Source organism: Oryx dammah, unplaced genomic scaffold (assembly GCF_014754425.2).
Source record: "Oryx dammah isolate SB20612 unplaced genomic scaffold, SCBI_Odam_1.1 HiC_scaffold_15, whole genome shotgun sequence".
In the NCBI taxonomy this organism is placed as follows: domain Eukaryota; kingdom Metazoa; phylum Chordata; class Mammalia; order Artiodactyla; family Bovidae; genus Oryx; species Oryx dammah.
In genome coordinates this window covers 4,562,465-4,589,919 of record NW_024070199.1, presented here as the reverse complement: position 1 = coordinate 4,589,919, position 27,455 = coordinate 4,562,465, and the positions used below count along the sequence as shown (strand labels likewise).

At 37.3% G+C, this 27,455-nt stretch overlaps 1 protein-coding gene across 1 annotated transcript; it reads right to left on the bottom strand.

Moving 5' to 3' along the window:
- Positions 1 to 1,156: 1,156 nt before the first annotated feature.
- On the bottom strand, positions 1,157 to 25,772 carry CHORDC1 (cysteine and histidine rich domain containing 1). Its single transcript, XM_040256511.1, has 11 exons — positions 25,549 to 25,772; positions 21,422 to 21,471; positions 18,707 to 18,763; positions 17,343 to 17,500; positions 14,049 to 14,152; positions 13,343 to 13,401; positions 9,622 to 9,692; positions 8,400 to 8,505; positions 6,552 to 6,671; positions 5,848 to 5,910; positions 1,157 to 5,565 (listed from the first exon to the last, which is right to left on the bottom strand). The coding sequence occupies exons 1-11, from the start codon at positions 25,610 to 25,612 to the stop codon at positions 5,419 to 5,421; spliced, it is 999 nt and encodes a 332-aa protein (XP_040112445.1). The 5' UTR covers positions 25,613 to 25,772; the 3' UTR covers positions 1,157 to 5,418.
- Between the last annotated feature and the right edge of the window lie 1,683 nt (positions 25,773 to 27,455).

The following is a 27,455-nucleotide window of genomic DNA, read 5'->3' as shown; positions in this document are numbered from 1 at the left end:
AAGTGTGGGCTGCACATGACTGAAAGAAGACCGGACAAAGAGTAACTTCACTCTTGTAAGTCTCAAACACCTCAGCCAGATTGCAATGGTAAGCCACGTTGACAGTACCTATTCAACACCACCAGTGAGAACGGCACTTTACCCCTCTGGTTTTCCCTCTCAAAACACATACGTTTAATCCTAAGGAAAACATCAGACAATTCCCGATTGACAGACATTCTACAAAATACCTGACCAGTACTTCTCCAAACTGTTAGCGTTTTCAAGAAAGTTTGAGAAACTTTAAAAAAGAAGAGACCAAGGACACATGATGACTAAGTGAAATGTGGTGTCCTGGATAGGATTCTGGAACAGAAAGAAAGACATTAGGTGAAACTAAAGAAATCAGAATGAAGTATGGACTTTATTCATAAAAATGGATTAATACTGGATCATTAACTGTAAAAATGTACCATACTAATGCAAGATGTTAAAAATAGTGGAATATATGGGAATTCTGTACTATCTTCACAACTTTTAAATCCAAAATGGTTAACAAAAAGGTAATTGAAACAAGTGAAGCTGATAAAAAGAAAACAACCAAGCCTAATCAGACATCCACGCTGCTAGTATTAAAATGGAAATTCTTCTGCAAACTTTTGGACACCACTCCTGGAGCTTCTGATTTAGTAGGTCTGACATGTTGGGGACCAAGAATTTCCATTTGTAACAGATTCCAAGATGCTGACACTGCCATCCTAGAAGTGGTATTTTGATGACCAATAACCTGGACTACAAGATGAAAGTCAACATTTCAGATTCAAAAGCCAGCAATTCCTTTGCTATTAATCCCTATATTTACAGTCTTATCTTTCTCTGCACGTTATGCTCCAGACCTAAATTGCTTCAACCAATTCTCATACTAATGGGGAAAGCTATGGTAAGTTTAATGCAGTTTCATAACATATTTTATCCAACACACAGGTATAAATTCCTGTCTACAAGCTATATGCAAAATACACGACAATCAAAATGACAACGGCAGCTTTTCTGAACTGAGGAGGACGCTGAAATTTCTTTGGAACCTGTTTAAAGAAACTAGAGATATTAAGAGTTGTTAAATCATAAATGATAAGTTTTTAACCCAGCTATTATTAGAACGAAAACCATACAGACAAAAAGACTACATACTTTATTTTATAAATTTATTTTCTAACAAAACATATGAAAAAGTAAGATTTTTCTTGGTAACGGAACACAATGGTACTAGTTTTCCATGCGGTATAGGCCAATGTTTCATGGAACCCGTTAACTCAACTGACAGACACAAGCAGCGTAAAACAGTCAGGAGCACAGAACACAGAGCCAGGTGCCTGAGTTTGAAATCTCAGTTCCACAACTCACCGGTTTTGCCATTGGGCAAGTTATTAAACTTGTGCCATAAATCAGTTTCCTTGCCTGTAACAATATACCTCACAGGGTGTCATGAGGACTAAGCCCATATTCATAAAAGTTCTTAGGCTGGCCCATAACAAGTGCTGCATGCCTTGATGTTTGTAAGTGCCGGCCAACATGCCAAGTACTACACTAGAAAACAGGGGTATGATGGTTGGCCTAGACAGTCAGGGCTACATGTGGTCTATAAGAGGATACAGACATTAACAAGTCAATCATACAAATAAATAATTAATAAATATGGAACTCTAAACTGAAATGAGCAACATGAAGGATGACAGTGTTTTTAAAACATTAATACACTCATCTAGTCTCATTTTTGGAACAGAAAGTATTCTGGTTCAGGGAGTAATAAGCATTTTGACAGACTGATAATTCCCTCTCCCAGGCTTAATCTTTCTTAGCAGTCTTAAAAGCATAATTTAACAATACAATCATCTGGACACTGTTATCTGCTGAGTCAAAAAGGATTAGCAAATAAAATTATTTTGCCACATATCTTTAAGCAACATAAAAATGTTTAAGGCTGGAAGTTTTATTTCACTTCAGTAGACATTAAAGGTGGCCTACTAAATTGGAAAAATAAGAAAATGCATTAACTGGCATTTAATAAAATCATGCTCTTTAAAAGTAACTTTTTTACGGAATTCTTCACAACTAAGAGCTATACAAAAACTTAAAAATCAAACTATGCAAAAAAAAAAACAAAAAAAAAACAAGCAACCTTTGCAAGTCCAGTATTTTACAGATAATGTCAAAGATATAAAGTATAAAGCACCATGCATCTGTACTTAAAAAAAAAAACCAAGCCACACAACAACTCCAGAGGAGTTTAACTTGTAAAAGATTTGGGCAGAAAGGAAGCAATCAGGTAAAACACCAACTTCCCAGCTACCCAAAAAACAAAATAAATGAAACTTAGAAACTTAGTTAGAAACTAATTTAGAAACAAGGTAGGACTTAGTCTGCATTACAGAACTAAGGCTAAAGAATTATAACATAGGCAAAAGGATGAAAATAAGTATCAAAAATGAATACCAGGCCAAAATAATTTGAATGAAACAAACCAAAAAATTCCTTAACTTTCTGATAATAAAAAGTACCTGGCCATTACAAAGAAAAAAAAAGGTTACAGACCTCATAAGTGAGCTTTTAATCCTTTACTCCAAAACCCTGTCCTCTGTAGTAAAAGCACAGAGCCCAAACCACTGGACCACCAGGGAATTTTCACTTTCAAGATTTTCCGTTAATTTATAACATAATTTTCAATCTGGGTAATGATTTTTTTTTTCCAAAGCAAGGGGTGGTAGAGCAATAACCCAGTCATCTTAAGATATTGGCAAGAGCTCTTTAAGGGTCTGTTCACCCTTAGATTACTAAAGAACTGTCTAAAGAAAACCAAACAAGTTTTACTTAATAAGAATTAAAATCTCTGGCATAAAATATAAATTTTAATAAAATAGATCACTGCAGTACTTTGCTAGTATTTGGTTACAATGCTTGTCTATGATAGGTTGACTTCAATTTATACTTTTAATGGCTCATAAATTGCTGGTTTTAATTACTATCAAAATACTAGGTCTCAAGAACTACTCTGAAAATCGTGTTCCACTAAAAACAAATAATCAAAACTAATGTTGAACGTTAGTTGATGGTATTATACCAAGGCTAATTCTTAGTTCTGTAAATGTTCTAATGATATGTAAGATTTTAGCAGTTGGGGAAGATTAATATAGGACATAAAAAAAAAACTTACTTTTTTGCAACTTCTGTAAATCCAAAATTATATGAAAATAAGAGGTTAAAAATAAAAGTTCAAATTCTCAGCTCTTTTCTTCCTTTATATTAGTGAACGTGCCAAGCAAGAAAAATGCTATTTTAGGTTTCCCTAAAATGTTGACTTAGCCATCAGATAAGTTATCAAGCGTACAATAAACCTAGCTTTATTTTGCTATAGTAATTACCATGAATACACTAAGATAGATGAAGATTTTCTAGAGAAACAACTGAATAAAGTTAACAAGAATTTTGACCCAGATTGATAATAAAACTCATTCCACTTAATTTTAACTGTATGTATGAGTCTAAGATAATTGTATTTAGATTTTTATTTATGCAACAAATTCAGAGGTTCATAGGAATAACAAAGGAAATAGAATGGTCCCTAGCATAACCAGACTAAATACATAAATTGTGAGTATATAATGTATAGGTAATACATTATATATAAAGGTGAGTGGTTTGTAACTAACTCTTACATGAATAATACTCTTGCTTTAAATAATAGTTCAAGGGTACATATTACGTATTGCTTAGGGGGAAAAACCTCAAGAAGGAATGATCAGTAAAGGGCCTAGTAATCATTACCTCAAATCAAATCAATTATCAATCCTTACTCTAGATTCCACGTCTCTAAATGAACTCAGGTTCCAAAACTATGAAAAGTTAAAAAAATTTAAATACAACCCCAAGTACCAGAAATATGTATTTCGCTTGGGTCCAATCTCCACTGCAAAAATTTCTTGCCATGGTATTTTAGTGTCATAAAAGCTGGCTGCCAATTTTTCTGTCTTTATATGTAACACAGCTAAACCATTTAATAATTACACTAACTACATCTAATAGTTATTTGTTAAGGGTAATAGACTTGAGAAATACTATTAACTAAAACTGTACTTCTGCAAACTTTTCAAGTCCATTAATACCAAGAAAGAAAAACACTCAAGAAGCTTAAGAAATAATTATTTTAATCTACATAAACATAATTCATACTCAAATGTATTAAGTTTTGCCATAGTTTCTGCCTTCATAACATGTCTTAATTTCAGTTTCCTTTGTGAACTCTGCACTGCCTCAAAAACTAATTATCCTTTAATGGGTTCAATTAGCATAAACTATCTAATTCTGTGATACCTATGTTTAATCAAGTACAATATATAATCAACACTGTATCACCTAGAATTGTCAAGCTGTTTGTGAAAACTGAAAAAAAAAAAAAAAACTTCAAAAGAATAAGCTATTTTGTTTTATTTCACATGTAATAGCTGTCATAAAGCAAAGTTTAAGTATTTACTTTTCTGATACCCTAATGTATTTCTAAAAGTCTTTTAGCTTGCAATTTTACAGACAGTTTTCCACCAGGTAGGCCAGATAGTATATACAATTTATCTTTATAACTAATAAAAGATTCTAAGAGGGCACAGACTATAAATTAGGTACAATTATGGTTGTAACACCATACAAAGACCTTATGAATAATTAGGAAAGAGATGTTTAACACTACTGTTTAGTCTTATAAAATGGTGAATTTTAATCAAATTGATACCTTTTAATTCTTATTTATGATGTTTCCTATACTCAGGTCATACTGCTTGGCAAGTATACAGGTACTGATGTAATTTTTAATCCAATTAGTTGTAAATGAATTCTGATTTGTTAATCAATGTTTATATTTCCTTGCTACTACTTACGTACTACACTACTGTGAGTTAATCTCCCTACAAAATGTTATTGTTGAGTGGAAAAGCAATGCAGAGCTTCATCTCTTCCTTAAAGATTTTCAAGTATCATAGGAACACAAATTCATGAAAAAGCCAATTAAAAATTTGACATTCCATCTTCCTTTAGTGATTATAGGATAAAACAAAGAGATGTAAAAACAAAAGTTTCTTTACATTTCTCTGATTAATGCAATATTATGCTAAGAAATAATGTAACTGTTATGAACTATTTTCTAGCTTCTTCAAGTATAGGACACAACTACAGTTCTATTAGTAAGGAGAAATGAATAATTAATTTAGGTAACTCAAAAGCGATATGGGAGGCACAAAAAGATAAACCAACTTTGGCTTTAACCTACTGCAGACCCTGAAATGCCAGATTCAACAACAACAAACAAGAAAACAAGAGTACAGCAGCAAGCCACCACTTCACCACATAGTAAGAATTCTGAAACAGCCAGTAACATTTCTTTCCCTTCCCAACTCATTCTGTTGTCTCTTCCTTTTGTTTTTCCTCGGTTTTGGCTGCAGGCAGTTCAAGGCTTGCCCACTGCATAGGTTCAGCTTTTCTCATGGTGATCTCAATCTTCGTTGCCGTCATAGTTACGTAGCTTCGCTTTACATCAATCACCTGTAACATATTAAAGAAAATGACAGTATTCTGGACGGTTTTACTAATTTTAGAGGCAATAAGTTTAAATGATACACAAGATTTCATGTCTATGCCTACTGCTAACAGTCAAAACTCCAAGCTTCTAAGGTCATCTCTAGCCTTAGATATAAACTCCTGGGTAAGAAATAATGCTAAGTTATATATCTACTCTGCATCAATGCTTATCTAAAGTACTGTCTTTTACTATAAAACGGCATTTTAAATACTAAGAAAAAATTCTGCTGGATTTATAATACTTACACCCCATAATTTCACATTTTGATGAAATTCCTTCTCTCCTTCAAATACAATGTGTACATTTAACTGAAAAAAAAAAAAAGTTGATTAATGGATCAAAACTAAAGATTTATGATATTAAAACAGTGATTATAAGAATAAAAAGACACAGATAAAATCATTTAAGTTATTTTAAGGAACTGCCAATATTATACTTTATTTGAGAAAACCATTAACAATGAAAACAATATTAACATGGAATTTCATATTGAGAACTAAGTATCATTATTATCTGATAAATCTTCTAAGCCACTACAGTACTTTCAGGATAGAAATATCCTGCTTTAGAAATATCTCGCTGAAAACGTTCACTTAAAGTAGTTTCTAGGAAAGTAATTTCAAATTATTTTTTTGAAGAGACTTTTAAAATCTTAAAACAGCTCAAGATCAACATTTTATAATACAGTAAGAATAATGTATAGTGACTTCCCTGGTGTTCCAGGGAACACCACTGGAAGAATCCACCTCCCAACACAGGGACGAAGGTTCGAGCCCTGGCTGGGGAGCTAAGACACACACACCTCAGCTGGAGAGGGCCCGCGCTACCAAGCGCCTGCACAGCAGCACGGAGGGCCCTGCACGCCGCAGCCGCGACCTGATGCAGACAAAGAACACGCACATACTTACGATGGGACAACGCACAAGACAGAGCTGCTCAGTGTACTCACCAATGTGCTATTTGCTACCACTTGGCTGAGCTCTGGAAGTGAATTTTTCGCATATACTGAAATGGTGACTTCACCCCCAGTCTGATGCCAGTCATGTCTACAAGGAACAACCTTTTTCCCCTGCAATGTAAGAGAAACTTTATGAATTTACAAAGTGTCTTAACCTCTTAAAAAGAGTAATTTGACCCATTAAAACTGAGAAAAGAACCACATAAAATTGAGCCCTTAATATTTATAAGCATAAACAAATTCTAAAGCCCCATCAAGAAGTTTAACCGATAAAACAAAATACTAGCTTTATGACTTGAGAACATACTTTTGAGACTGAAGTAGAAATATCTGCTTAACAATATAAACCAGAAAACATCTTAACCTCATGCATAATAACTTTAGTTATTTTCTACAGACTGAAATTTGAGGAAAAATAATTGACTAGTTATAACTGTCTGTTGTTCTTATTGAATATTTTCCTCTTACAATAACATGAAAAAAAGGTAAGAATTTGTGGAAGTAATCTTTTGATTACTATTATGGAAATAAATTATTACATATGAATGATACATTGCTATAACAATAACTACTTGAAAGATGAAGTGTGATGCGTCTTGTAACTGAGGGTAATTTAATGCATGAGATTGTGAGATACTATTGTTTGAAAAAACAATATTTATATTTTTGTATAATTATGCCAACTGAATTTAAATTACTTACACCACTTACATTTTTTTGCCCTGGCTTAGTCACTCAATAGTTGACAACTATATGCATTAAAAAAATAATAAAAAGGTGTTTTTCATCAAGGGTCATACTATGAAAACTTAAGCACACAAAACATTTTATTTTTTAAAAGCAAAACTTTCAAATTTTCGTACCTTGGAGAAAATACAGTGAGATTTCACTTTTTCCTAATAAAACACTCATAGAAGTTTTGTGGTAGACAAATCATTATAACTTAACAGATACATTTACAATACCTAACCCAAGTGTTATTAAAAAGCAGACATAATAATATATGCTAATATACACTGAATTCCTAAAGTAATCTAACATAAAGATACACACACTGAAAACATCATTGTTGGGGTTTTTAGTGCCAATACAGCACATAAAACTAATTTAATGTATTAAAAGACATGTTAATAATAGCTAACAAATATGTATTTAGCAATGAGTTGCTTGCCTTCTTAACAGTTTAATGGGATTTTTCGAGATTATTTGCATAGCTACAAGTCTTTTAAAAATGCTGTTAGGGAAGTAGGAACTGATGCTTTCTCTTTTGATAAGTTTCCTGGTAGCAAGCAGAGAGGCTGATTCATATCAATGTATGGCAAAAACCACCACAATATTGTAAAGCAATTAGCCTCCAATTAAAATAAATTAATTAAAAAAACACAAAAACAAAAACAATCCCAAAGAAACAAGTCTACAATCCTACTGTTTGGCCATTAGATGGAGTGTCTGTCATGTGTAAATGGTTGAATGACAGTAAGGGGCCAAAAGAGCATCAGAGGTCTCAATGGTAACTCAAGTGACCAGAAAAGTGATTTTTAAACAGAAAAAGTTGAAACAAAGTATGCAATTACAGAAAAATATGCTTCAGTTTAGACTAGCTTATGTATTTCACAAAAATCTACATATCTGCAATCAACATACACAATGGTTATCCTGATCAAAGAGCAGTGTGTTAAGAGCTTGACTCAGATTAGTTTTAGATTTTAGTTAGGTTCATCAAACTTTACGGTGAGGGACTTTTTTTTTTCTTAAGTCTAAAGACAGAGTAATCTCAAATGTCTTCAAAATGATTCAGATAAATACACTCCAATAGGCTATTTTTAAAACATTACTTACAGCATCCTTTTTAGTCCACATGTGTTTCCCTGTTGTACAGCCCTCTTGGGCTAAGAATGTATTAAAATCAGACGTTTTCCTTCTACAACAGCTCCAGTATTTCATCCTTTAAATCATCATAGAAAAATTTTAGAAATAAAATCTGACAATTAAATTTGGAAGTGTTATAGTGGTAAGTACCTTAAAAAAGTAAGCATGTAACTTTAGTATTTTACAAGTGTCTAAGTTGCTAAAGGATGGCATCACCGATTCAATGGACATGAGTTTGAGTGAACTCCAGGAGTTGGTGATGGACAGGGAGGCCTGGCGTGCTGCAATTCATAGGGTTGCAAAGAGTCGGACACGGCTGAGTGACTGAACTGAAGTTGCTAAACAGTTACCACTACCAGAAGACTAATAACCAGAATGCCATTTAGTATAGCAATTCTGGCATTCCTGAGTGAGGATACTTAAACCCATCACAAAATCCAAAATCAGCTTTTCACTGACAGTTTCTATCTCAGTTTCCTCATGAAGCTACTATGAAATGGTTGATCAAAGATTGAAGACTTTCATATTTGAATAAACCAGGAAAGTGAGAACATGCAAACAATCTAAAAACTAATGTTTACATAACCTGTGATAGTCAATCCTAAAGTAAGTAAAAAGTTAACTTGAGAAAAATTTAACACTATTTACTCAAGAAAGATCTAACACTGGAAGACAAAAATTACAGTAAAACTTTGGGTTTGTGTCCTGAAGATACGGAAACAGAGTGGAAGATTTTCACAGTACTGTGTTTCTATAAAATACAGTGTAACATAATGAGAGAGGCGCTCAGCTGAGGGCTGTGGAAAAGTATTGGTTTTCTCAGATGCCACAATGTTGGTGTCTTAGTGTCCCAGGGCCCCAAATTCCAAATGTCCTACCAATGGGCAGGACAGCCCCTCAACAAAACAACACAAAACACCTATTTAGCTTAAAGAAAAAAAGTATCCCATTGTAATATAAAGGAATATAAAAAAACATGAGGTTTGAATCACAGCGGTCACTTCAACTGTAATCTTGTTTCAGTTTTCCCACATGTAAAAAGAGGACAAAACTCACATTTCTATGTTATTTTAAAGTTTAAATGACAATGTAAGTAAAATACCTAATATTGTTGCATGGCAAATTATGTTTAAAGGCATATTAACATTTCTAACATCTACCATAAAGTTTTCATTAGTCTGGTTTAAGTTACCCTTCGTGGAAAATAGGTACTCCAGAATGATATACACAGACTTCTTCTAGACTCTGTGGACCCTGGTATGTCTACAAGAGAAGAAAAAGAGGGAAAAAGTTAGCTTCATATCTCACTGTTACGTTTCACATGTATTTGTAAGTACTGGTGACCTCTATGAACTATGAAAATGCCCAAGAGGTAACAATCACCTAGAACATTCATAAATTCACCTCAGGCCATTCTAATAAGGAATGAAAAAAGATTCCTGTTTGGATATGCTTAAATTTCAGTTCCCTGTGAAAAAGGTAAATATTAAAGTAGGCAATAGGATGTAGGATGTATCAGATGTTTTTTAGACTTTTGGGTATGAGGACACATCCCAACATATTCCAAACATATTTAGGTATGTTCTATAAATTTACAGGCCAATACTAAAACCAAGAGATTAGTGTTCTCATCAGAAACATAGTTATAGCATGATTATGTGCACAGTAAACTTTGTGAGCTTTACGAATTGAAACGGAAAATCGAATAAGCAATTCTGGAAGTCCAGAGTGATGACTTCTTATCCCTACAAAGGGTAAAATGAGCTGCAGACCTATATATATATCCAGGGTTTGTCTGGAAGATCCGGGCCCCATTGCTGCTGTAGATGAAGGCTCTACAGATGAATTCACAAAAAGTTATGTTAATAAAACATAGATGCAGCCAGTAGTATATTTTCTGTCTACTTTGGTATTTATAGCAACCATCCTACAGTTACAGAAAATAAAATTCCCTACATTTACTTTTTGTAAATTCAGATTACGGGGTGTGTATATCTCCTGAAGATATTCCATGGGCACCCAAAACTCAGCACATTAAGATTCTCAACTTCTATCACTATTGTTCCCAGACCTCCTACTCTTCTTCCCCATCTTATCTGATGCACCATATCCACTGAGTCTCTCAAAGTAAAAATTCTCCAAGTCCTCTTCAGTTTCTCTTTACCTTCTACCCTCATGTAGTCTATCACAAAATCCTGTCAACCTGAATTAAAAAAAAAATCTTACCAGTTTAATTTGCTAAACTTCCTCAAGATCACTAGCAGATTCTAGTCAATGAAACTCTGTTAAAAGATTCTGATGAATTTCTCTGCCTTCAGTTTCTGGACTCTACCATCTACTTAAACATGTACCACTCTTTTGTTTAAAGCCCTTTAAATACTGCTACCTCAAACCATATACAATAATCAGTGCCAGTGGTTTGCACATTTAAATGTGCCTCTAAGCCCTAAAAAAGAAACAGATTTCCTAAAGAGGACAGAGAAAGCTCATCATGAAGGAAAAGATGAACAAACTCAGTTTCATTAAATTTAAAGAGACTGTTTATTAGAAGCCATTATTAAGACGGTGAAAAAGTCTCTCTGACAAAGGACTTGCAGCTAAAACATATGAAGAATCCCTAAAATCATTAAGAGAAAGTCAACTTAATAGAAAAACCGATACAGATTTTGGACAGTGTCACAAAGGAGGACATCCAAATGGCCAATAGGCATACAAAAATGCAGTCAACACCATCATCAGGTAAGTGCAAATTAGACTCACAATGGGAACATTCCACATTCACCAGAGTGGCTAAATATAAAAGACTGGTATTACAAAAGTGTTACCAAGCTGTAGAACAGATGGACCCAGCCTCATAGATCATTGCTAAGAGTATGAACACAACCACTTTGTACTCCCTGCTAAAGCTGCAGACACACAGACACACACACATACACACTGAAGAAGCAAAACTATTTCTAGTTATCTACCTAAAAGAAATGTGTAAACATATCCCCGAGTCACAAACAAATATGTCCGTAATAACATGAATCCAAAAACTTCACAGGACAGTAGAGAGAATAAACTGATTGGTATGCTTTAAAGCAATATAAAGGAACAAATTACAGCTACATGAAACCAAGATAACCAAAAACAGTTAAGCAAGGAAGACAGACTTAAGTACCTGTTCTATGATTCTATTTACAGTAAATTTAGAAGTAGGCAAAACTAATCTATGTTGAGAGAAAAAAGTAGTTACCTTTGGGAAAGGAAAGAAATAACGGATGAGAGGAAGCATGTGCACTTTGCTTAATAAACTGGTATTTATATACATATTCAGTGTTGTATTTCAATGAAAAAACTTTAGAAACATTTCTTCGACGGCCACCATGACCTAAAGGAAGGCCTAAGCTGTGAGCAGCAAGCCTTTCAGGATCTAGCCCGATTTTTCTTTTATCTCAACTTTACACCAGCAAATTCTGTACATCATTGACGATTTTTGATTTTTGTACATGATTGCTATCACTGCTTGGGATATCCTTTCCCATTTTGTCCATTTATAGAACTGTCATTCATTTCTCAAAATTCATCTGGGATACCTTCACTCTGACATGCCTACAGACCCCACCACCTGCACTGCACCTCCCACACCCAAAGAATTAATCGTTCTCTTTCTATCTACTACGTCTACCTTAAAATACATGGGAATGCATTTGTATTTCCATCTCTAAATGAACAAGGTGATCCCAAACTCAGCATGAAGGAAGACTACAAACCTGCTCCCAACCCTAACTCCAATCTCTCCTCCTCAGTTAATGGTGCACTGAGATGCTTCACTTCTGGTTTATCAGCAGGTCCTGCTAATACTTCCAGGTGTCATTCATTCTAATGTGCTTGTCATGTGCTGGGCACTGTTCTAAGCACTCAAGACACAGAAAAGAGAAAACGTTTTCCTTTCAAATCTTACATGAGTGAAGAAGGGAAGCAAAATCTGTAAAATAAGTAGTATGGAATAAGGTCTAAGTGCTGTGGGGAAATAAGGAGAGTATGGAAATAGTAGAGAGGGTGCAATACTACACAGAGTGGGCAGACAGAAGCCTCAATGAGATGTCTGATGACACCCTACATATAACTACTTCTCTAAAACGTATGCCAATGCCTGGTCTTTCAAAATAGCACCCTAGCTGGTTTTCCTTCCCTTGATTCCACTCCTGCACCACTAAATTTACCACTCATCAGCCAAAGATATCCTTTAAAGTCCTTCCTTAAACAGACAACGGCTTTATATTATACCTCCTAAAGCCTGAACTCACTGTGACATACAAGGACCTCTATAATCTTGCCTGCACCCTTGATCAATCCTCCACTGACTTTTCTTATAATTTCTTGAGTAGCCAAGCTCTAAAGCCTCTAAACATACTACTCCCACATCTACTCCAAAGTTTACAGAACTCATTTGCTAAATCATTCAGATTTCCGACTTAGTGTCACCATATCAAAAAGGACTTCCCAGATAAGTGCACATAAATAGCTTTACTCTGTATCTCCTTGTCAGCTTTATTCTTTTCAAGTCTACCTAAATTCACAGCACTTAAGAACTTATTTGTTGTCTTCCCCCAAAATCAGAATATCAGCTCCCCAAGAAGAGGGATTTTTGCTTTATTTAATACCACATTTCCAGTCCTTAAAACCACCTCTGGCACACAAGGAGTGCTCAGTAAATGCTGACGGAACTAGACCTGTTCACTCCTGTGGCCTATCGGATGTGCTCCTCAGGGACAGGCGCTTACCCATGCGCACAGTCCTGCTCCATGGAATAGTGCCCAACACATAACAGGCACAGAAACGTTTGTATCTAATTGAGTCAGTAAATTACTCTTTTCTCAAAATTAACGTTTTACTTCCAGATGTAACACAAATTTTATAATATATACCTTTGAACACCCTCCATTTTTACATGAGGTTCCAATCTTAATTTCATCACTGTCTTCTTCTAAAAGAAAGAAAAACAAAACAGAAACATTAAAATAGAACACTTTTACTATAATGCTATTCTTAAAAACTACCCTTTCCTTAAAATGAGTAGTTAAAAAATAATCTAAATACAGAAAAACCGCTATTTTCCAATGATTTTACTTAACAGTTTTTTGTGTGACCTTTCATGTAACACATGTAAAAGTGAATCAGAAGCCAACTATTTTGATAAAGTCTTGCCTATATTCCCAAAATGACATATGACATGATGCATTTCTATTCTATAGTGCACCCTATATCCAGTATACTAACCTTATGTAAAAGAGCAATCATGAAATGATTCTTTTTCCCCAGATAACAGGTATGGGTCAGAGAATGCTGAATATATTTTATATCATGCACAATGAAACATTTACAAAAAAGCTTAATTCACTGTTAAAAAGTAATGAGTAACAGAAGAAAAAAAAATTAACAGGTTCTCCTTTTTAATAAAGATGAAATGAATCACAAATTCATCCTGTGGTTTAACAGGCATTCAGTAAACAAAAAATTTCTTTACTACAAAGTACTACTTTTTTATATTTATAATGCTATAAACTATACTGCTCCTGCTTCTTTTAGATAACTGGCTAACTTTACAGAAAAATATAAAAAGCAAAATCCTACCTTTCTTATTTTCTTCATTCCCCGATGACAGTTTAAGTTTATCAAGTGCTTGCTTTAGGGAGGCAGATATCTTTAATTCCAAATTGGTCATTGGTTCATCCGGGCTGGAGATTTTGGAAACTTTATTACGATTATTGAGGTACAAAAATATTTATTTGTACTAAAAATAAATATACTTAAGAGTCTATTTATGATAAGCCAAAAGCTTTGTGAATCAAGTTTTTCTAATTAAAAAAGTATTTTACAATAATTGCTGTAATACAGCTACGTTTCTAAGTTTTAGCGGAAAAATGTTGATACGAAATATCAAATAACCATGCTACTTTCAACACAAATTGTGCTAATGGGAAGGAAGCAAAGACTAAGAATCCAAATGTGCCAAGATGAGCAACTCCATGGAGGGGACTGTGAAGTACCTTTACATCCCACGCCCAAGGAAAACAGGGAGCATGCAAGTCCGGACTAAGTGAGCAATTATGCACAAAGTGCTTTACTCAGTAGGGCGTGCACACAGCAAAACTGTGTAGGTTTGTTCACTGAATATGCAGTTATGCTCAGGGTGAGGGAGCCACACGTCTGTCTTGTGCCTTGGCATGTATCGTTTTCACTGTGGCATAGAGAAATTCTCTAAGGGAATCGTCCCTGTCAGGGAGTCAGTTTGAGTTGAAAAAAAACTTGGAGGCTTTCCTTTCCATTCTACTACTGTTTGTTGGATATTTTTAAAGACATTCTTCATAGAAAAACATTTCCTTTCCTTCCAAAAATTCTAATAAAGAATTTTATTTTAAAGCAGCTCATTTTATCATTACATCAGTGCATAACTGAATAATTATGTACTAAGGCAATAATTATGTACAAAGTGAATCCATATCCCTACTGGTGGAGACAGTTCACTTCACATGGACACTACTACATGCACCTATTCATGCAGACAGTTATATCACAAGGCAGTTGTAGTAGGCTTAAAAAAAGAGTAACGACAATGTCCCCTAACATTTTGTAAAGTACTGTATGTAGAATTTGTTTAAGGCATTCAGTAAGTATTAAGAATACTAATAAATGTAACAATAAAGCTAAAAACCCTAGGTTATTCATTCTACATCCTTAATGAAAAACCTACTGCATAGGAGGCACTAACAAAGTAAATAAAAACTTGTATCCTCATAATCTCTATTATATCATCCAATGAATTTAGGATAAAATACTTAATTTTTCTTGCTCTTAGGTGAAGTTATTAAAGTGAAGTTATTATTTTCAAAAATATTACCTCACACTGTCAATTACAGTAGACTCAACTATAATATTTAATAATGATCTATGTCAAAATTCTTGTCTTTTTATGACTTCCCTCCCCCACAACTGGCAAATCAATCAGTAAGACATTTGATAAAATTTTTCATGATTATGAATAAGGTGGATATAGAATAAAATCATTCTAAGTAGTTTGGTTAAACAAAATAAACATCAGAAAGTCCCTGAGGGTTTTTTCTTTGTTGGATATCAGTCAAGATGCTATAAACTTATTTATTTAAGATTAATAAAGAAAAAATTGGGGAAATCATGGATCCATGGTATGAATATCAACAAAGGTCATGTTTGAGGCCAAAAACCATCTTTTTTTTTAAGTCCTATATTTTGATTCTAAAATAATTAAGTACTCAAGGGCTATGTGAAGAAGACCTGGTATAACAGTGATATCCAACAACAATCCCAGCATATGTGGGATTATAAAACAGAGTATAGTGGGTAAGAAAGTATGAAGAATCTGTGCAATTCTACTGCAAAATGAGCAAAATATATTTTAAAAGTACTTTAATAGATATGCCATGTAAATCAAATACATTAAAAGTTGATCAGTAATGAGACTAACAGTTTTCAGACAACTGGGGGTAAAAGATGAATGACTAGGCTTATTCTAAGTGGCAAAATATGGACAAATAAATAGAATTTGACCCAATACAAGGGAAATTTTTATACTCAATTAGTAATGATAAAATGAGCTGCTTTAAAATTCATTAGAATTTTTGAAAGGAAAGGAAATGTTTTACTATGAAGAATGTCTTAAAAATATTCAATAAACAGTGGTAGAAACAAAAGGAAAGCCTCCAAGTTCTTTTTCAACTCAAACTGACTCCCTGACAAGGACGATTCCCTTAGAGAATTCCACTATGCTACAGTGAAAACAATATATGCCAAGGCACAAGACAGACGTGTGGATCCCTCACCCTGAGCATAACTGCATATTCAGTGAACAAACCTGCCCTGGAGTTTTACTATGTGTATGCCCTCAAGGAAATAGAAGTAAAAAGGTATTATCTAAGAGAAAATGAATTTATAAGCAGAGTACATCATGAGAAATGCTAGACTGGATGAAGCACAAACTGGAATCAAGATTGCTGGGAGAAATATCAATACCTCAGATATGCAGATGACACCACCCTTATGGCAGAAAGCAAAGAACTAAAGAAAGTGAAAGAGGAGAGTGAAAAGGTTGGCTTAAAGTTCAACATTCAGAAAACTAAGATCATGGTATCCAGTCCCATCACTTTATGCCAAATATATGGGGAAACAATGGAAACAGACAGACTTTATTTTTTTGGGTTCCAAAATCACTGCAGATGGTGACTGCAGCCATGAAATTAAAAGACGCTTGCTCCTTGGGAGAAAAGCTACGACAAACCTAGACAGCACATTAAGAAATAGAGACATTACTTCTAGTCAAAGCTATGGTTTTTCTAGTAGTCGTGTATGGATGAGAGTTGGACTGTAAAGAAAGCTGAGTGCTGAAGAATTGATGCTTTTGAACTGTGGTGTTGGGGAAAACTCTTAAGAGTCCCTTGGACTGCAAAGAGATCCAACCAGTTCATTCTAAAGGAGATCAGTCCTGGTGTTCACTGAAAGGACTGATGCTAAAGCTGAAACTCCAATACTGTGGCTACCTGACGTGAAGAGCTGACTCATTTGAAAAGACCCTGATGCTGGGAAAGACTGAAGGCAGGAGAAGGGGACAACAGAGGATGAGATGGTTGGATGGCATCACCAACTCGATGGACATGAGTTTGAACAAGCCCTGGGAGTTGGTGATGGACAAGGAAGCCTGGCGTGCTACAGTCTATGGGGCTGCAAAGAGTGGGACACGACTGAGCGACTGAACTGAAGAGAAAACCAAATGGTTTAAAAGTTGGTGACCTACACAAAGGCTACAAATGATATGATGCAAAATTGTAAAAGGTAATACCAGGAACAAATGCTGTTATTAAGTGTAACATGAGTAAATAGCTATACAAATTGTACCTTGGCCTTTTTATTGCTTCTACTGGTTTAGGGGCCTGAATGATGTGCTCCTGAAATTTGGGTTTCAATTCAGATAATTCTTTCTTCTCAGTAGTCTTGACTTCAGGTTTGACTGGCTCAGGTGGCTTCTCACTGTTATGCCTTCCTTTCGTACAGCCCTGTTGGTGAAAGGTATTCATTCACTGAGAATTATCCTAGTATCTATTTCACATGCTGTAACAAATATTAATTTTCAATTCTTAATTCATAAATTCAAGGCCATGTTTTCTCCACTTTTAACAGACTGACTTATTTTAAGAAACTAAAAACAGAACTTGAAACAATATATTTGTAAATGATTTCTTACATGTAGAAAAATGCATTAAAAAGAGGCCTCTAAATTAGACCTAACAAATTTCTACTTTAATTATTCTATTAAAGGAATAGCATAAACTTGTTTACAGGAAACAAATTCTAGAGATCTCACAGAGAATTCTACAAATTATTTACACAAAAGGGCCTCAATCTGAGTCTCAGTTCTCCTGTTCCTAGCTATATGATCCTGAACAAGTTAATTTTTTTAAACTTGTTTCCTCATCAGTAAAACTGAGGCAATTTTTGAGAGGATTAAATAAAAAATACAATAGAGTCAATAAATGATAGCTCCCTTTTCTACATACCATTGACATACATTTTAATGTCCCTGAAATCATAAGGTCAAACGTATATCATTTAATTAGCAACTTCAGTCTTCTTTCTTAAGGGTACACAAAATAATAGTGCAACTTCATGGTATCTGAGATACAATAATTTATTGTTCCTAACTGAATATGATTTAAATTGTTGCCTCCTCATGGAGTTCTATTTAAGACTACTAACATCAAATAACAAGGAACTACTGCATAGCACAGGGAACTATATTAATATCTTGTAATAACCTATAATGGCAAAGAATCTGAATAAGAAGAGATACATATGTGTAAGTGAATCACTATGCTGTATATCTTAAACTAAAAGAACACTGTAAATCAGCTATACTTCAATTAAAAAATAAAAAGCTAAAGAAAAAATAATCGGTAGGAAAAAATTCTAGAGTGTAATTTAGATGTATATAAGTACACTAGAAATGAAAACAAAAAAAAGGACTACTAACATCAAAAACAAACATAAATTGACAAGTAGTTAATTAACATCTTAAAACTCTAATCTCTAAAACAGATAAATTCCCTACTTGAAGTGCCATAGAAGGGAGGTGACCTCCATTTTAAAAGAAAGGGACTATCTGTCAGTTAACAAGGACTGGACAAAAGCTGTCCAAAATCAGACCTTCCCGTAACATGTACGTTTTAGGGGATAATCTAAGAGAAAAAAACATTAATACTTACTACGATACTTAAAAAATCAGAAAAATCAGTTGTTCTTCTCTTACAGCAAGACCAACCCTAGGAAACGTAAGAGCCAAAAGAAGAAAACAAAGTGAAAACTCTTTGTAAAAGAACCACAACTCACTGAAATGCCACTTGCACTTAGCTCCTTGAGTTGCAAAGTGACCTGTATGTATATAATTTTACAGTATTAAAGTGTTGTAAATAATTAATCAAGTTAAATGTTTAGTCTTTGACTAAAAAAAAAAATGAATTAACCAATGTTGCTGTGATCCATCATAAAAGGAAGCACCTTAAAATACGGGAACAGAAATTGCTTCTGTTTTAGAATAGTACTTGATTTTTAGAACAAAAACATTTTATAATTTATAAAATCAGATATTTTAAGGAATCTAGGGTGCAAGCAAAGTGCTTTACTTTAAAAAGTAAGTTATATTAAAATCCAGTAAGTTAAGAGATAATAATTATAATAATTCAGTTTCTAAACAAACTCAGGCTAGCTGTTTCTCAACAATAAGCATTCTATTTTCAGAAAAACACTAATTAATGTAGCAGCTTAAGCACTGTTAGAGCTTTCAAGGTTACATGAGCTTTTCAGTTAGAAGCATATAAACATAGAAACTGTAAAGTAGTATGAGATTGCTAAACAAAGTATCAAGTAGCTAAGGGAAACCACTGCTTTAAGTTGTCACCTAGAATTCCAATATAGTACAAGAAAAAGGAAATAAAAATGCAGTAGTCCCAAAGCTTGGGATGTCTCAAATTCAGACTAAGGGCCAGCTTTGCACATACCCACCTGGGCCTCACTGTTTCTCTCAATATATACATGAAGAATTTGGTAGTGTCTTTTTTCATAATACACACTTAAAAGTTTTTTTTAAAAAGATGTGCCAAATATTCTACAATTCATATTTTCCTTTATTCTGAAATTTCATTTTCTTCTACTCTGAACTGAGATATGGATGAAAAATAACTAACCAGTACAAAGTTAAAGGTTTAGTTAGTATAAATAATATTGTCACCAGTAAAGCTATTTTGTATGTAGAAAGTTTTATTATCTTAATTCTACATGAAGAATTAAGTATTCTGGGAATACTGAGATATACACACAACATAGACTAGTTGTTCCCAATGCCTACCCAAGATGGTCCTCAAATGTGAAAAGGAAATTAAAATTTAAGTTTGCGAGTATAATGCTGCAAACTGTCTTTTCTTAAGAACTTTCTTTTCCCTGAATGTGCGTCTTCTAATAATAATTTGGAAAAGGAAACAGCAAGCCACTCCAGTATTCTTGTCTGGAAAATTCCATGGACTGAGGAGCCTGGTGGGGTACAGTCCATGGGGTTGCAAAGAGTCAGACATGACGGAGCATGCATGTACAACTTGAATAGTAAAATGTTTTTCTCTTCTGCTCATGCAATGTTTAATTTTTTACTTGGCTAAACAGAAAAATGACAACAGTACACAATCTACTGATTTATATATTTTGCTTAAAATCTACTGGGCTGTGAAATTCAGTAGTATTGGAAAGTCTAGGTCTTCAATAAATGTTATAAAAACAATAAACAGAACCAAATTAGAACAGAAAAATACTTCCAAGTAAAATCATTAAGTTTAATTAGAATAACTAACAGTTGGATATAAACAGAGGAGCAATGGACTGAATGACTAGAATGTTAGTGGTATCATTACTAGCAGCAGCAAAGGCAGGTTATTTTTGGAATAAGGGGTCACTTCAGAACTTATCTGTAGTTGCCAATGACACACATAAATGAAAATACACTGTAGAAGTGAAATAAGGACAATATAAACTGAACGAGAGGGAAAAAGGAAGCCAAAACTGAGAAGTGGAGTGAAATATGCCCATGGTTAGAAGATATGAGGAAAAACATCATCGGAAAACACAAAGATGTAAGGAGTCAGGTCACAATTTGTGGTATCGAACGTGTGTTCCGTTTTTCTCACTTAGAAGTAACCAGATTAATATAGGCTTGTTATTTCCTTGTGTATCACTGTTTTTCACACTTGGGTAACAGCTAAACACCAAGGTCTAATTGCTCTCTGAAAGGTGAAATCAGCAATTCAAAGGACACTGATAAATACAAACACGATGCGCTGCTTCTGTTCCCAAGAAAACCTAGAATCACAGCAGCCATTCTGCAACCTTTTCTTTTGAGATACACAACGGAAAATATACCACAGTATCATAAATTTTAAAGACCAATAAACGCAACACAAAAATCCTCATCCAACAATATTCTGTATGTCTCTAATTCTTCAGAACATCAAGGAAAACTGGTGGCATCTCTCTTCTGTACTCTATTACTCTAAACTTAGACGTCTGTCCTCAGTCGGACTGCTAAGTGTTTGTAACAATCTTTCCTAAAATTCAGAGCTGCTCTTATGAGCCAATAGCTGCCCGAAATGTTGAAAGACTAAGAAATCAGTATAGTTGCTTTCATTTCCCCTCAAAGTTAGGTGAAGAAATGAGGGACATAGAAAATTAGAGTTGGGATAAAAATAATAATTTTGTTTAACTGGAAAAACACTTAAGATTGCCATCTACTGTCTCCTTTGACCCTAGTGGAACACTTGCTTAAAGCACTCCAAAATGGTCAGTAAGAAAGCATAAGCTGAGGGGAAAAAAAAAGATCTAGTATTATACCTCTGAATTTAATATACAAATGTTACAACAAAAATGTATCAAGCTCCTACCTTTAATGCATCATGAAAGACTGGAACGCCTGGGTGGTATGTGCAAGCATCTGGTCAAAAGCAAAGAAAAAAGAAAACACTTCACAATGAAGAAAACCCATTTTCCTTCAGTGTTAACATATAATCCTTTTTCCATATGCAGGTAATACTTCACTAATGCTCCAGTTGGATGCATGACAGACAATGCTTAATATAACACTGTATTAAAATAGTAAAGGTTAAAATTCTAATTTGAGTATGACAGCTATAAATAAAAATACACATAGTTCAAGTAAAACAAAATAATATTTTGTATTCTAATCTTTACAGTAAAATTTGTTTAGTACCCAAACTTTAGTACTGTATTTCAATTTTGTTTTTACAAAAATATTATCAAATTTAAATGTTCTTATGTGTATTGATCCATAAAAGTTGCCCAAGAGATACCCTAAAAAGACATTTTTGAAGAATAGGTTCAATTTTTTAAAAACTGATGTATCAGTAATATCTAATTGCTAATTTAATTTTCCTAAGTAGGTGTCAATTCCTAGATATAAACCTTACTAAAAAGAGGCTTAAATTTTACAGTTTTCAGGTTTGTCACTGATTGTTAGTCTATTATTTTCCTACCTCCGCCCCACTACACCATCAATTTTTACTTAACTCTCTTACAAATATGGAATTAGTCTGGAATATGGAGTATTACATGTAAAAAAACGATAATGGACACACTTATTCCATAGTTAGAACCATGAACTCAGAAAAAGGCCAGCTCCACACTTGTGCAATTTTCTTACAAGGCTACTTTGCTCAAACTTCCATGTCTGTTTAGCAATCAATTGACTACAATCTCTGATTCCTGGAATCACCTTGCTGCTGCTGCTAAGTCACTTCAGTCGTGTCCAACTCCGTGTGACCCCATAGACGGCAGCCCACCAGGCTCCCCTGTCCCCGTCCCCCTTCTCCAGGCAAGAATACTGGAGTGGGTTGCCAGTTCCTTCTCCAATTCACGAAAGTGAAAAGTGAAAGTGAAGTCGCTCAGTTGTGTACGACTCTTGGGGACCCCATGGACTGCAGCCCACCAGGTTCCTCTGTCCATGGGATTTTTCCAGGCAAGAGTACTGGAGTGGGGTGCCATCACCTTCTCCGATGATACATTTCTGGTACTTAGAGAAAAATCTCCTATCCCTGTATTAAGTCAGTATGGTTTCTTTGGTTAGTAACCAGGTACTACATAGAGACCATACTAGCTAATAAAGAGAAAGTATCAGGTTCATGAAGCCCAGATTCAGAAGATCTAATTAAGGGTAGTAGAGGAATTGAAGGCTGGAAAAGGAGATTCAAAGTAGAAATGAATATGCAGAGGAACAGGAATTTGAGAGGAGAATCAAAGCAGAGAACAGAGAGCATATTTCATATCAAATTTACATACAGTCAGAGGCACACGGTGCATAATGTCTGACACAGGCATATATGATAATGGACATTCTGGCAGGAGAAGAGCAAGAGTGAGTCAGGTCTTAACCATACAGCTAGTATAAAGAGTACTTGAAAATCACTGCTAAACAACATGCACATGGACATCCTTCTCTCTAGTCCTTAAAAAAAAAATCAAGATTGACACTTTCGCTCAAGGTAATATTTTATGGCTAAGAAGCTACAAGACAGCAGTGGTTAAGAACCAGAGCTTTTAACATTGAGTCTGACCCAGGCTCAAATTTTGGCTCTACCTCTTGGTTGCTGTTTGTTTCCTCAAATGTGTGTACTGAATACAATATTGTTCAGTGGCACCCCACTCCAGTGCTCTTGCCTGGAAAATCCCATGGTCGGAGGAGCCTGGTGGGCTGCAGTCCATGGGGTCGGGAAGAGTCCAGACATGACTGAGCGACTTGACTTCACTTTCACTTTTCACTTTCAGGCACTGGAGAAGGAAATGGCAACCCGCTCCAGTGTTCTTGCCTGGAGAATCCCAGGGCCGGGGGAGCCTGGTGGGCTGCGGTCTATGGGGTCGCACAGTCGGACACGGCTGAAGCGACTTAGCAGCAGCAGCAGCAGCAGCAGGGAAGAAATGCTTCCTCTAGAGAAGCTGTTTTACCATATGCAGATCACCAAACCGAAACACTCCTTTAGCTTTTGTGTCTCCAGTTTCTATCAACCCACCTACCTGCAGTACTTTAAGTCCCTACAAAACCCTGGGCTTCCCGGGTTGCTCAGACAGGAAAGAATCCACCTGCAATTCAGGAGACCTGGGTTTGAAAATCCTGGGTCAGAAAGATCCCCTGGAGAAGGGAATGGCAACCCACTCCACGATTCTTCCTTGGAGAATCCCATGGACAGAGGAGCCTGGTGGGCTACAGTCCACAGGGTCGCAAAGAGTCAGACATGACTGAACGACTAATTTTGTTAAAAGCTAATAAACTTTCAGCAACCTTAAAGGCGTTCCCTACTTAACTCAGTGCTGTGGATGCTCAATCCTTAAGACTGTCTACTCCGCTGGCTTCCCTTATCCCTTTCCTAGGCACTGAACCATTTCACACACACACACACAGAGCTGACTTCCAAAAAATTGGCTGTATCTCCCCTTAAAATTAGGCTGGTACATTACACCCTATAAACATACATACTATCCCATTCAACAAAGCTTAACACTTTCCTCTTTAATATTAAAGTAGAATAGGTATAGTCACTAAAGCAATTACTTTTTACATAGGCTACCAACAGCAAAGGGTTTTGAAACCCCTGTTCCTTGAGTTTTTTCCACTGAAGTCTCATCATTTTCTCCCTGAAAAACTTCACATTAATACTGTAAAAGGAATTAAAGTTATATTTTCCTCAGAAGCCTACCAAAGAACTTACCGTTTTAAATTATGTCCCCAATTTACCTGTGCAGCAAGATAACCATTCAGGTATATCAGAGGTGAAAGAGAGTTTTTAAAGTATTGATTTTAATTCCCTACACAATGAAGAACCTTGTTGCTAACTTGTTGCTGTACTTCTCTTATTAACTGGGTATAATAAACACTTCACAGGGTTGTTGTAAAGATTAAATGAGATAATGCAATATATATTAAGTGACAGACCAATGTCTGGCATACAGAAAACATTCAATAAATGCTAGTGGAATTTGAGAAAAGTGTTGCAAGGAATCAAGTCAGTCCTTTACTCCATTCACCTACCAAAATTCAAATCCACTGGTCAGTTTCTATCATTGACCTAGTCAGTAACTCTCAAGTTTACATCCTTAATTCTACAGCTGGGTGCTAGAGAGCTGCACCTCTTGGGCAACCTGGCCCCGGGAGACAATTTTTCCACCCGCTAGCGGTGGGGGTGGGATGGGGGACGGTTTCAGGATGATTGAAGCGTTACATTTATTGTGCACCTTATTTCTACGAGGACTACATCAGCTCCGCCTCAGGTCATCAGTCATTAGGTCCTGGAGGTCGGGGACCTCTGCTACAGGACATTCAAGCACAGTGTCCTGCAGGCGGCGCACTACTAAGACGGGAAAGCCATGCAAAAATACCCAAGGAACACGGACGGCTACAAAGTAACGGATGACGAAAGGTATCTCCCAGGGAACAAATGTATCAAAACCTAACAGCGTGACCGACTAAAAGAATCTGAACCAAGAACGGTTTTTTTTTTTTTTTTAAGTATGGTTAAAACACTGAGTCAACTGTATGCTAGGATAAGCCGCCCGCTGCCCAACCCTGAGGTCCATGTCTGTCTCTGACACACGCGCGCGCGCGGATCCACCGCACGGCGACCCCAGGCACCTGGCTAACTCCTCACCGCTCCGAGAGGCGCGGGCGGGGACAACGATGCTCTCAACCCGGCCCACAGGGAGAGCGGACGGCCGGGGAGTATGTGCGCCGGGCGCTGTGCCGAGGGCGGGCGCCGGGTGGGGATGCCGTCGCCGGGTCCCGCAGAGCAGCCCCGCAGCCGGGGGCAGTCCAGGACGCGGCCCGGCGGGGTCAGCCTGGGAGGCCCCGGGCGGCCCCTGGAAAGGATGCGGCTGCCCGGCGGGGTCAGCCTGCGAGGCCCCGGGCGTCCCGGGAGGAGATGCGGCGGCCCGGCGAGGTCAGCCTGCGAGGCCCCGGGCGTCCCGGGAGGAGGTGGAGGGGAGGGGGCGGCGGCGCCTCTCTCACCGTCGGAGTTGGTCTCGGGGTCGAAGCGCTGGCCGCAGCCCCGGTTGTAGCACAGCAGGGCCATTCTCCTTCCCGGACTCCGGAACCGCCACTCGCTGCCTCTGGAACCCCCCGCGCGCGACCCGGGCCTGCGGGCGCGCAAGCTGCCGGCTTCCGGGAACGTCCAGCTCCGCCTCGGGAACCTTCGCGAAGGTTCCGGCCGCGCAGGCGCAGCGGCGACGGGAAGCGGCAAGGGAAGAGGCGGGGACCCCGCAGGTGGGGCTCCGCGGTGCGGCGGGGGAAGCGGGCGGGTGGGCTGGCGGACGGGGCGGGCCCCGCGGGTGGGGCTCCGCGGCGTGGTGAGGCTGCGGGCGCGACGGGAAGCGGCGGGGGAAGCGCACGGGCGAGGGAAGAGGGCGGGGGCCCCGCAGGTGGGGCTCCGCGGCGCGGCGGGGCTGCAGGCGCGGCGACTCGCGGGACAGACCTCGCAAGCCGGAAGCTGGGCCTCCGGGTGCGCCCCACTTCCCTCGCCGCTGCGGGCCGCCTGTCCTCCGCGCAGCCCGGGGACCGCCCTGCTCCCCGCCGCCGCCCAGCAACCTCCTTTCTCTTCGGACTGGGGGTGAGGCCTCTACGCGCGGCCGGGACGTTGGCTCCTGAGCGTTCTGAGAACGACCGGAGAGTCTTGCCCCCTTTCTGACTCCTCTTCCCGGAACCTTCTGCTTTAATAACTTAAAGGGATGGTGGACGAATCCCCCTCAGTCTCCACTGTTCGGATCTCGGAAGCGCGGAGAAGGTGTAGGCATCGGAGCGATTTCAATAACAGTTCAGTTTAGTTCAGTCTCTCAGTCGTGTCCGACTCTTTGCGATCCAATAAATCACAGCACGCCAGGCCTCCCTGTCTATCACCAACTCCCAGAGTTCAATATCATGTCCATCCAGTCGGTGATGCCATCCAGCCATCTCATCTTCTGTCTTCCCCTTCTCCTCCTGCCCCCCAATCCCTCCCAGCATCAGGGTCTTTTACAGTGAGTCAACTCTTCGCATGAGGTGGCCAACGTACTGGAGTTTCAGCTTCAGCATCAGTTCTTCCAGTGAACATCCAGCACGGATCTCCTTGCAGTCCAAGGGACTCCCAAGAGGCTTTTCCAACACCACAGTTCAAAAGCATCAATTCTTCGGCATTCAGCTTTCTTCACAGTCCAACTCTCACATCCATACAATACCACTGGAAAAATCATAGCCTTGACTAGACGGACCTTAGTCGGCAAAGTAATGTCTCTGCTAGGTTGGTATAACTTAGTTTCCAAGGAGTAAGCGTCTTTTAATTTCATGGCTGCAGTCACCATCTGCAGTGATTTTGGAGCCCCCCCAAATAAAGTCTGACACTGTTTCCACTGTTTCCCCATCTATTTCCCATGAAATGATGGGGCCAGATGCCATGATCTTCATTTTCTGAATGTTGAGCTTTAAGCCAACTTTTTCACTCTCCTCTTTCACTTTCATCAAGAGGCTTTTGAGTTCCTCTTCACTTTCTGCCATAAGGGTGGTGTCATCTGCATATCTGAGGATATTGATATTTCTTCCGGCAATCTTGATTCCAGCTTGTGTTTCTTCCAGCCCAGCGTTTCTCATGATGTACTCTGCATATAAGTTAAATAATCAGGGTGACAATATACAGCCTTGCCGTACTCCCTTTCCTATTTGGAACCAGTCTGTTCCATGTCCAGTTCTAACTGTTGCTTCCTGACCTGCATATAAGTTTCTAAGAGGCAGGTCAGGTGGTCTTGTATTCCCATCTCTTTCAGAATTTTCCACAGTTTATTGTGATCCACACAGTCAAAAGCTTTGGCATAATATAATAATATAATGATAATATGATTAGCATCCTTATATACAAACATTTATATCTCCTTTTTTCTCAGCCTAGT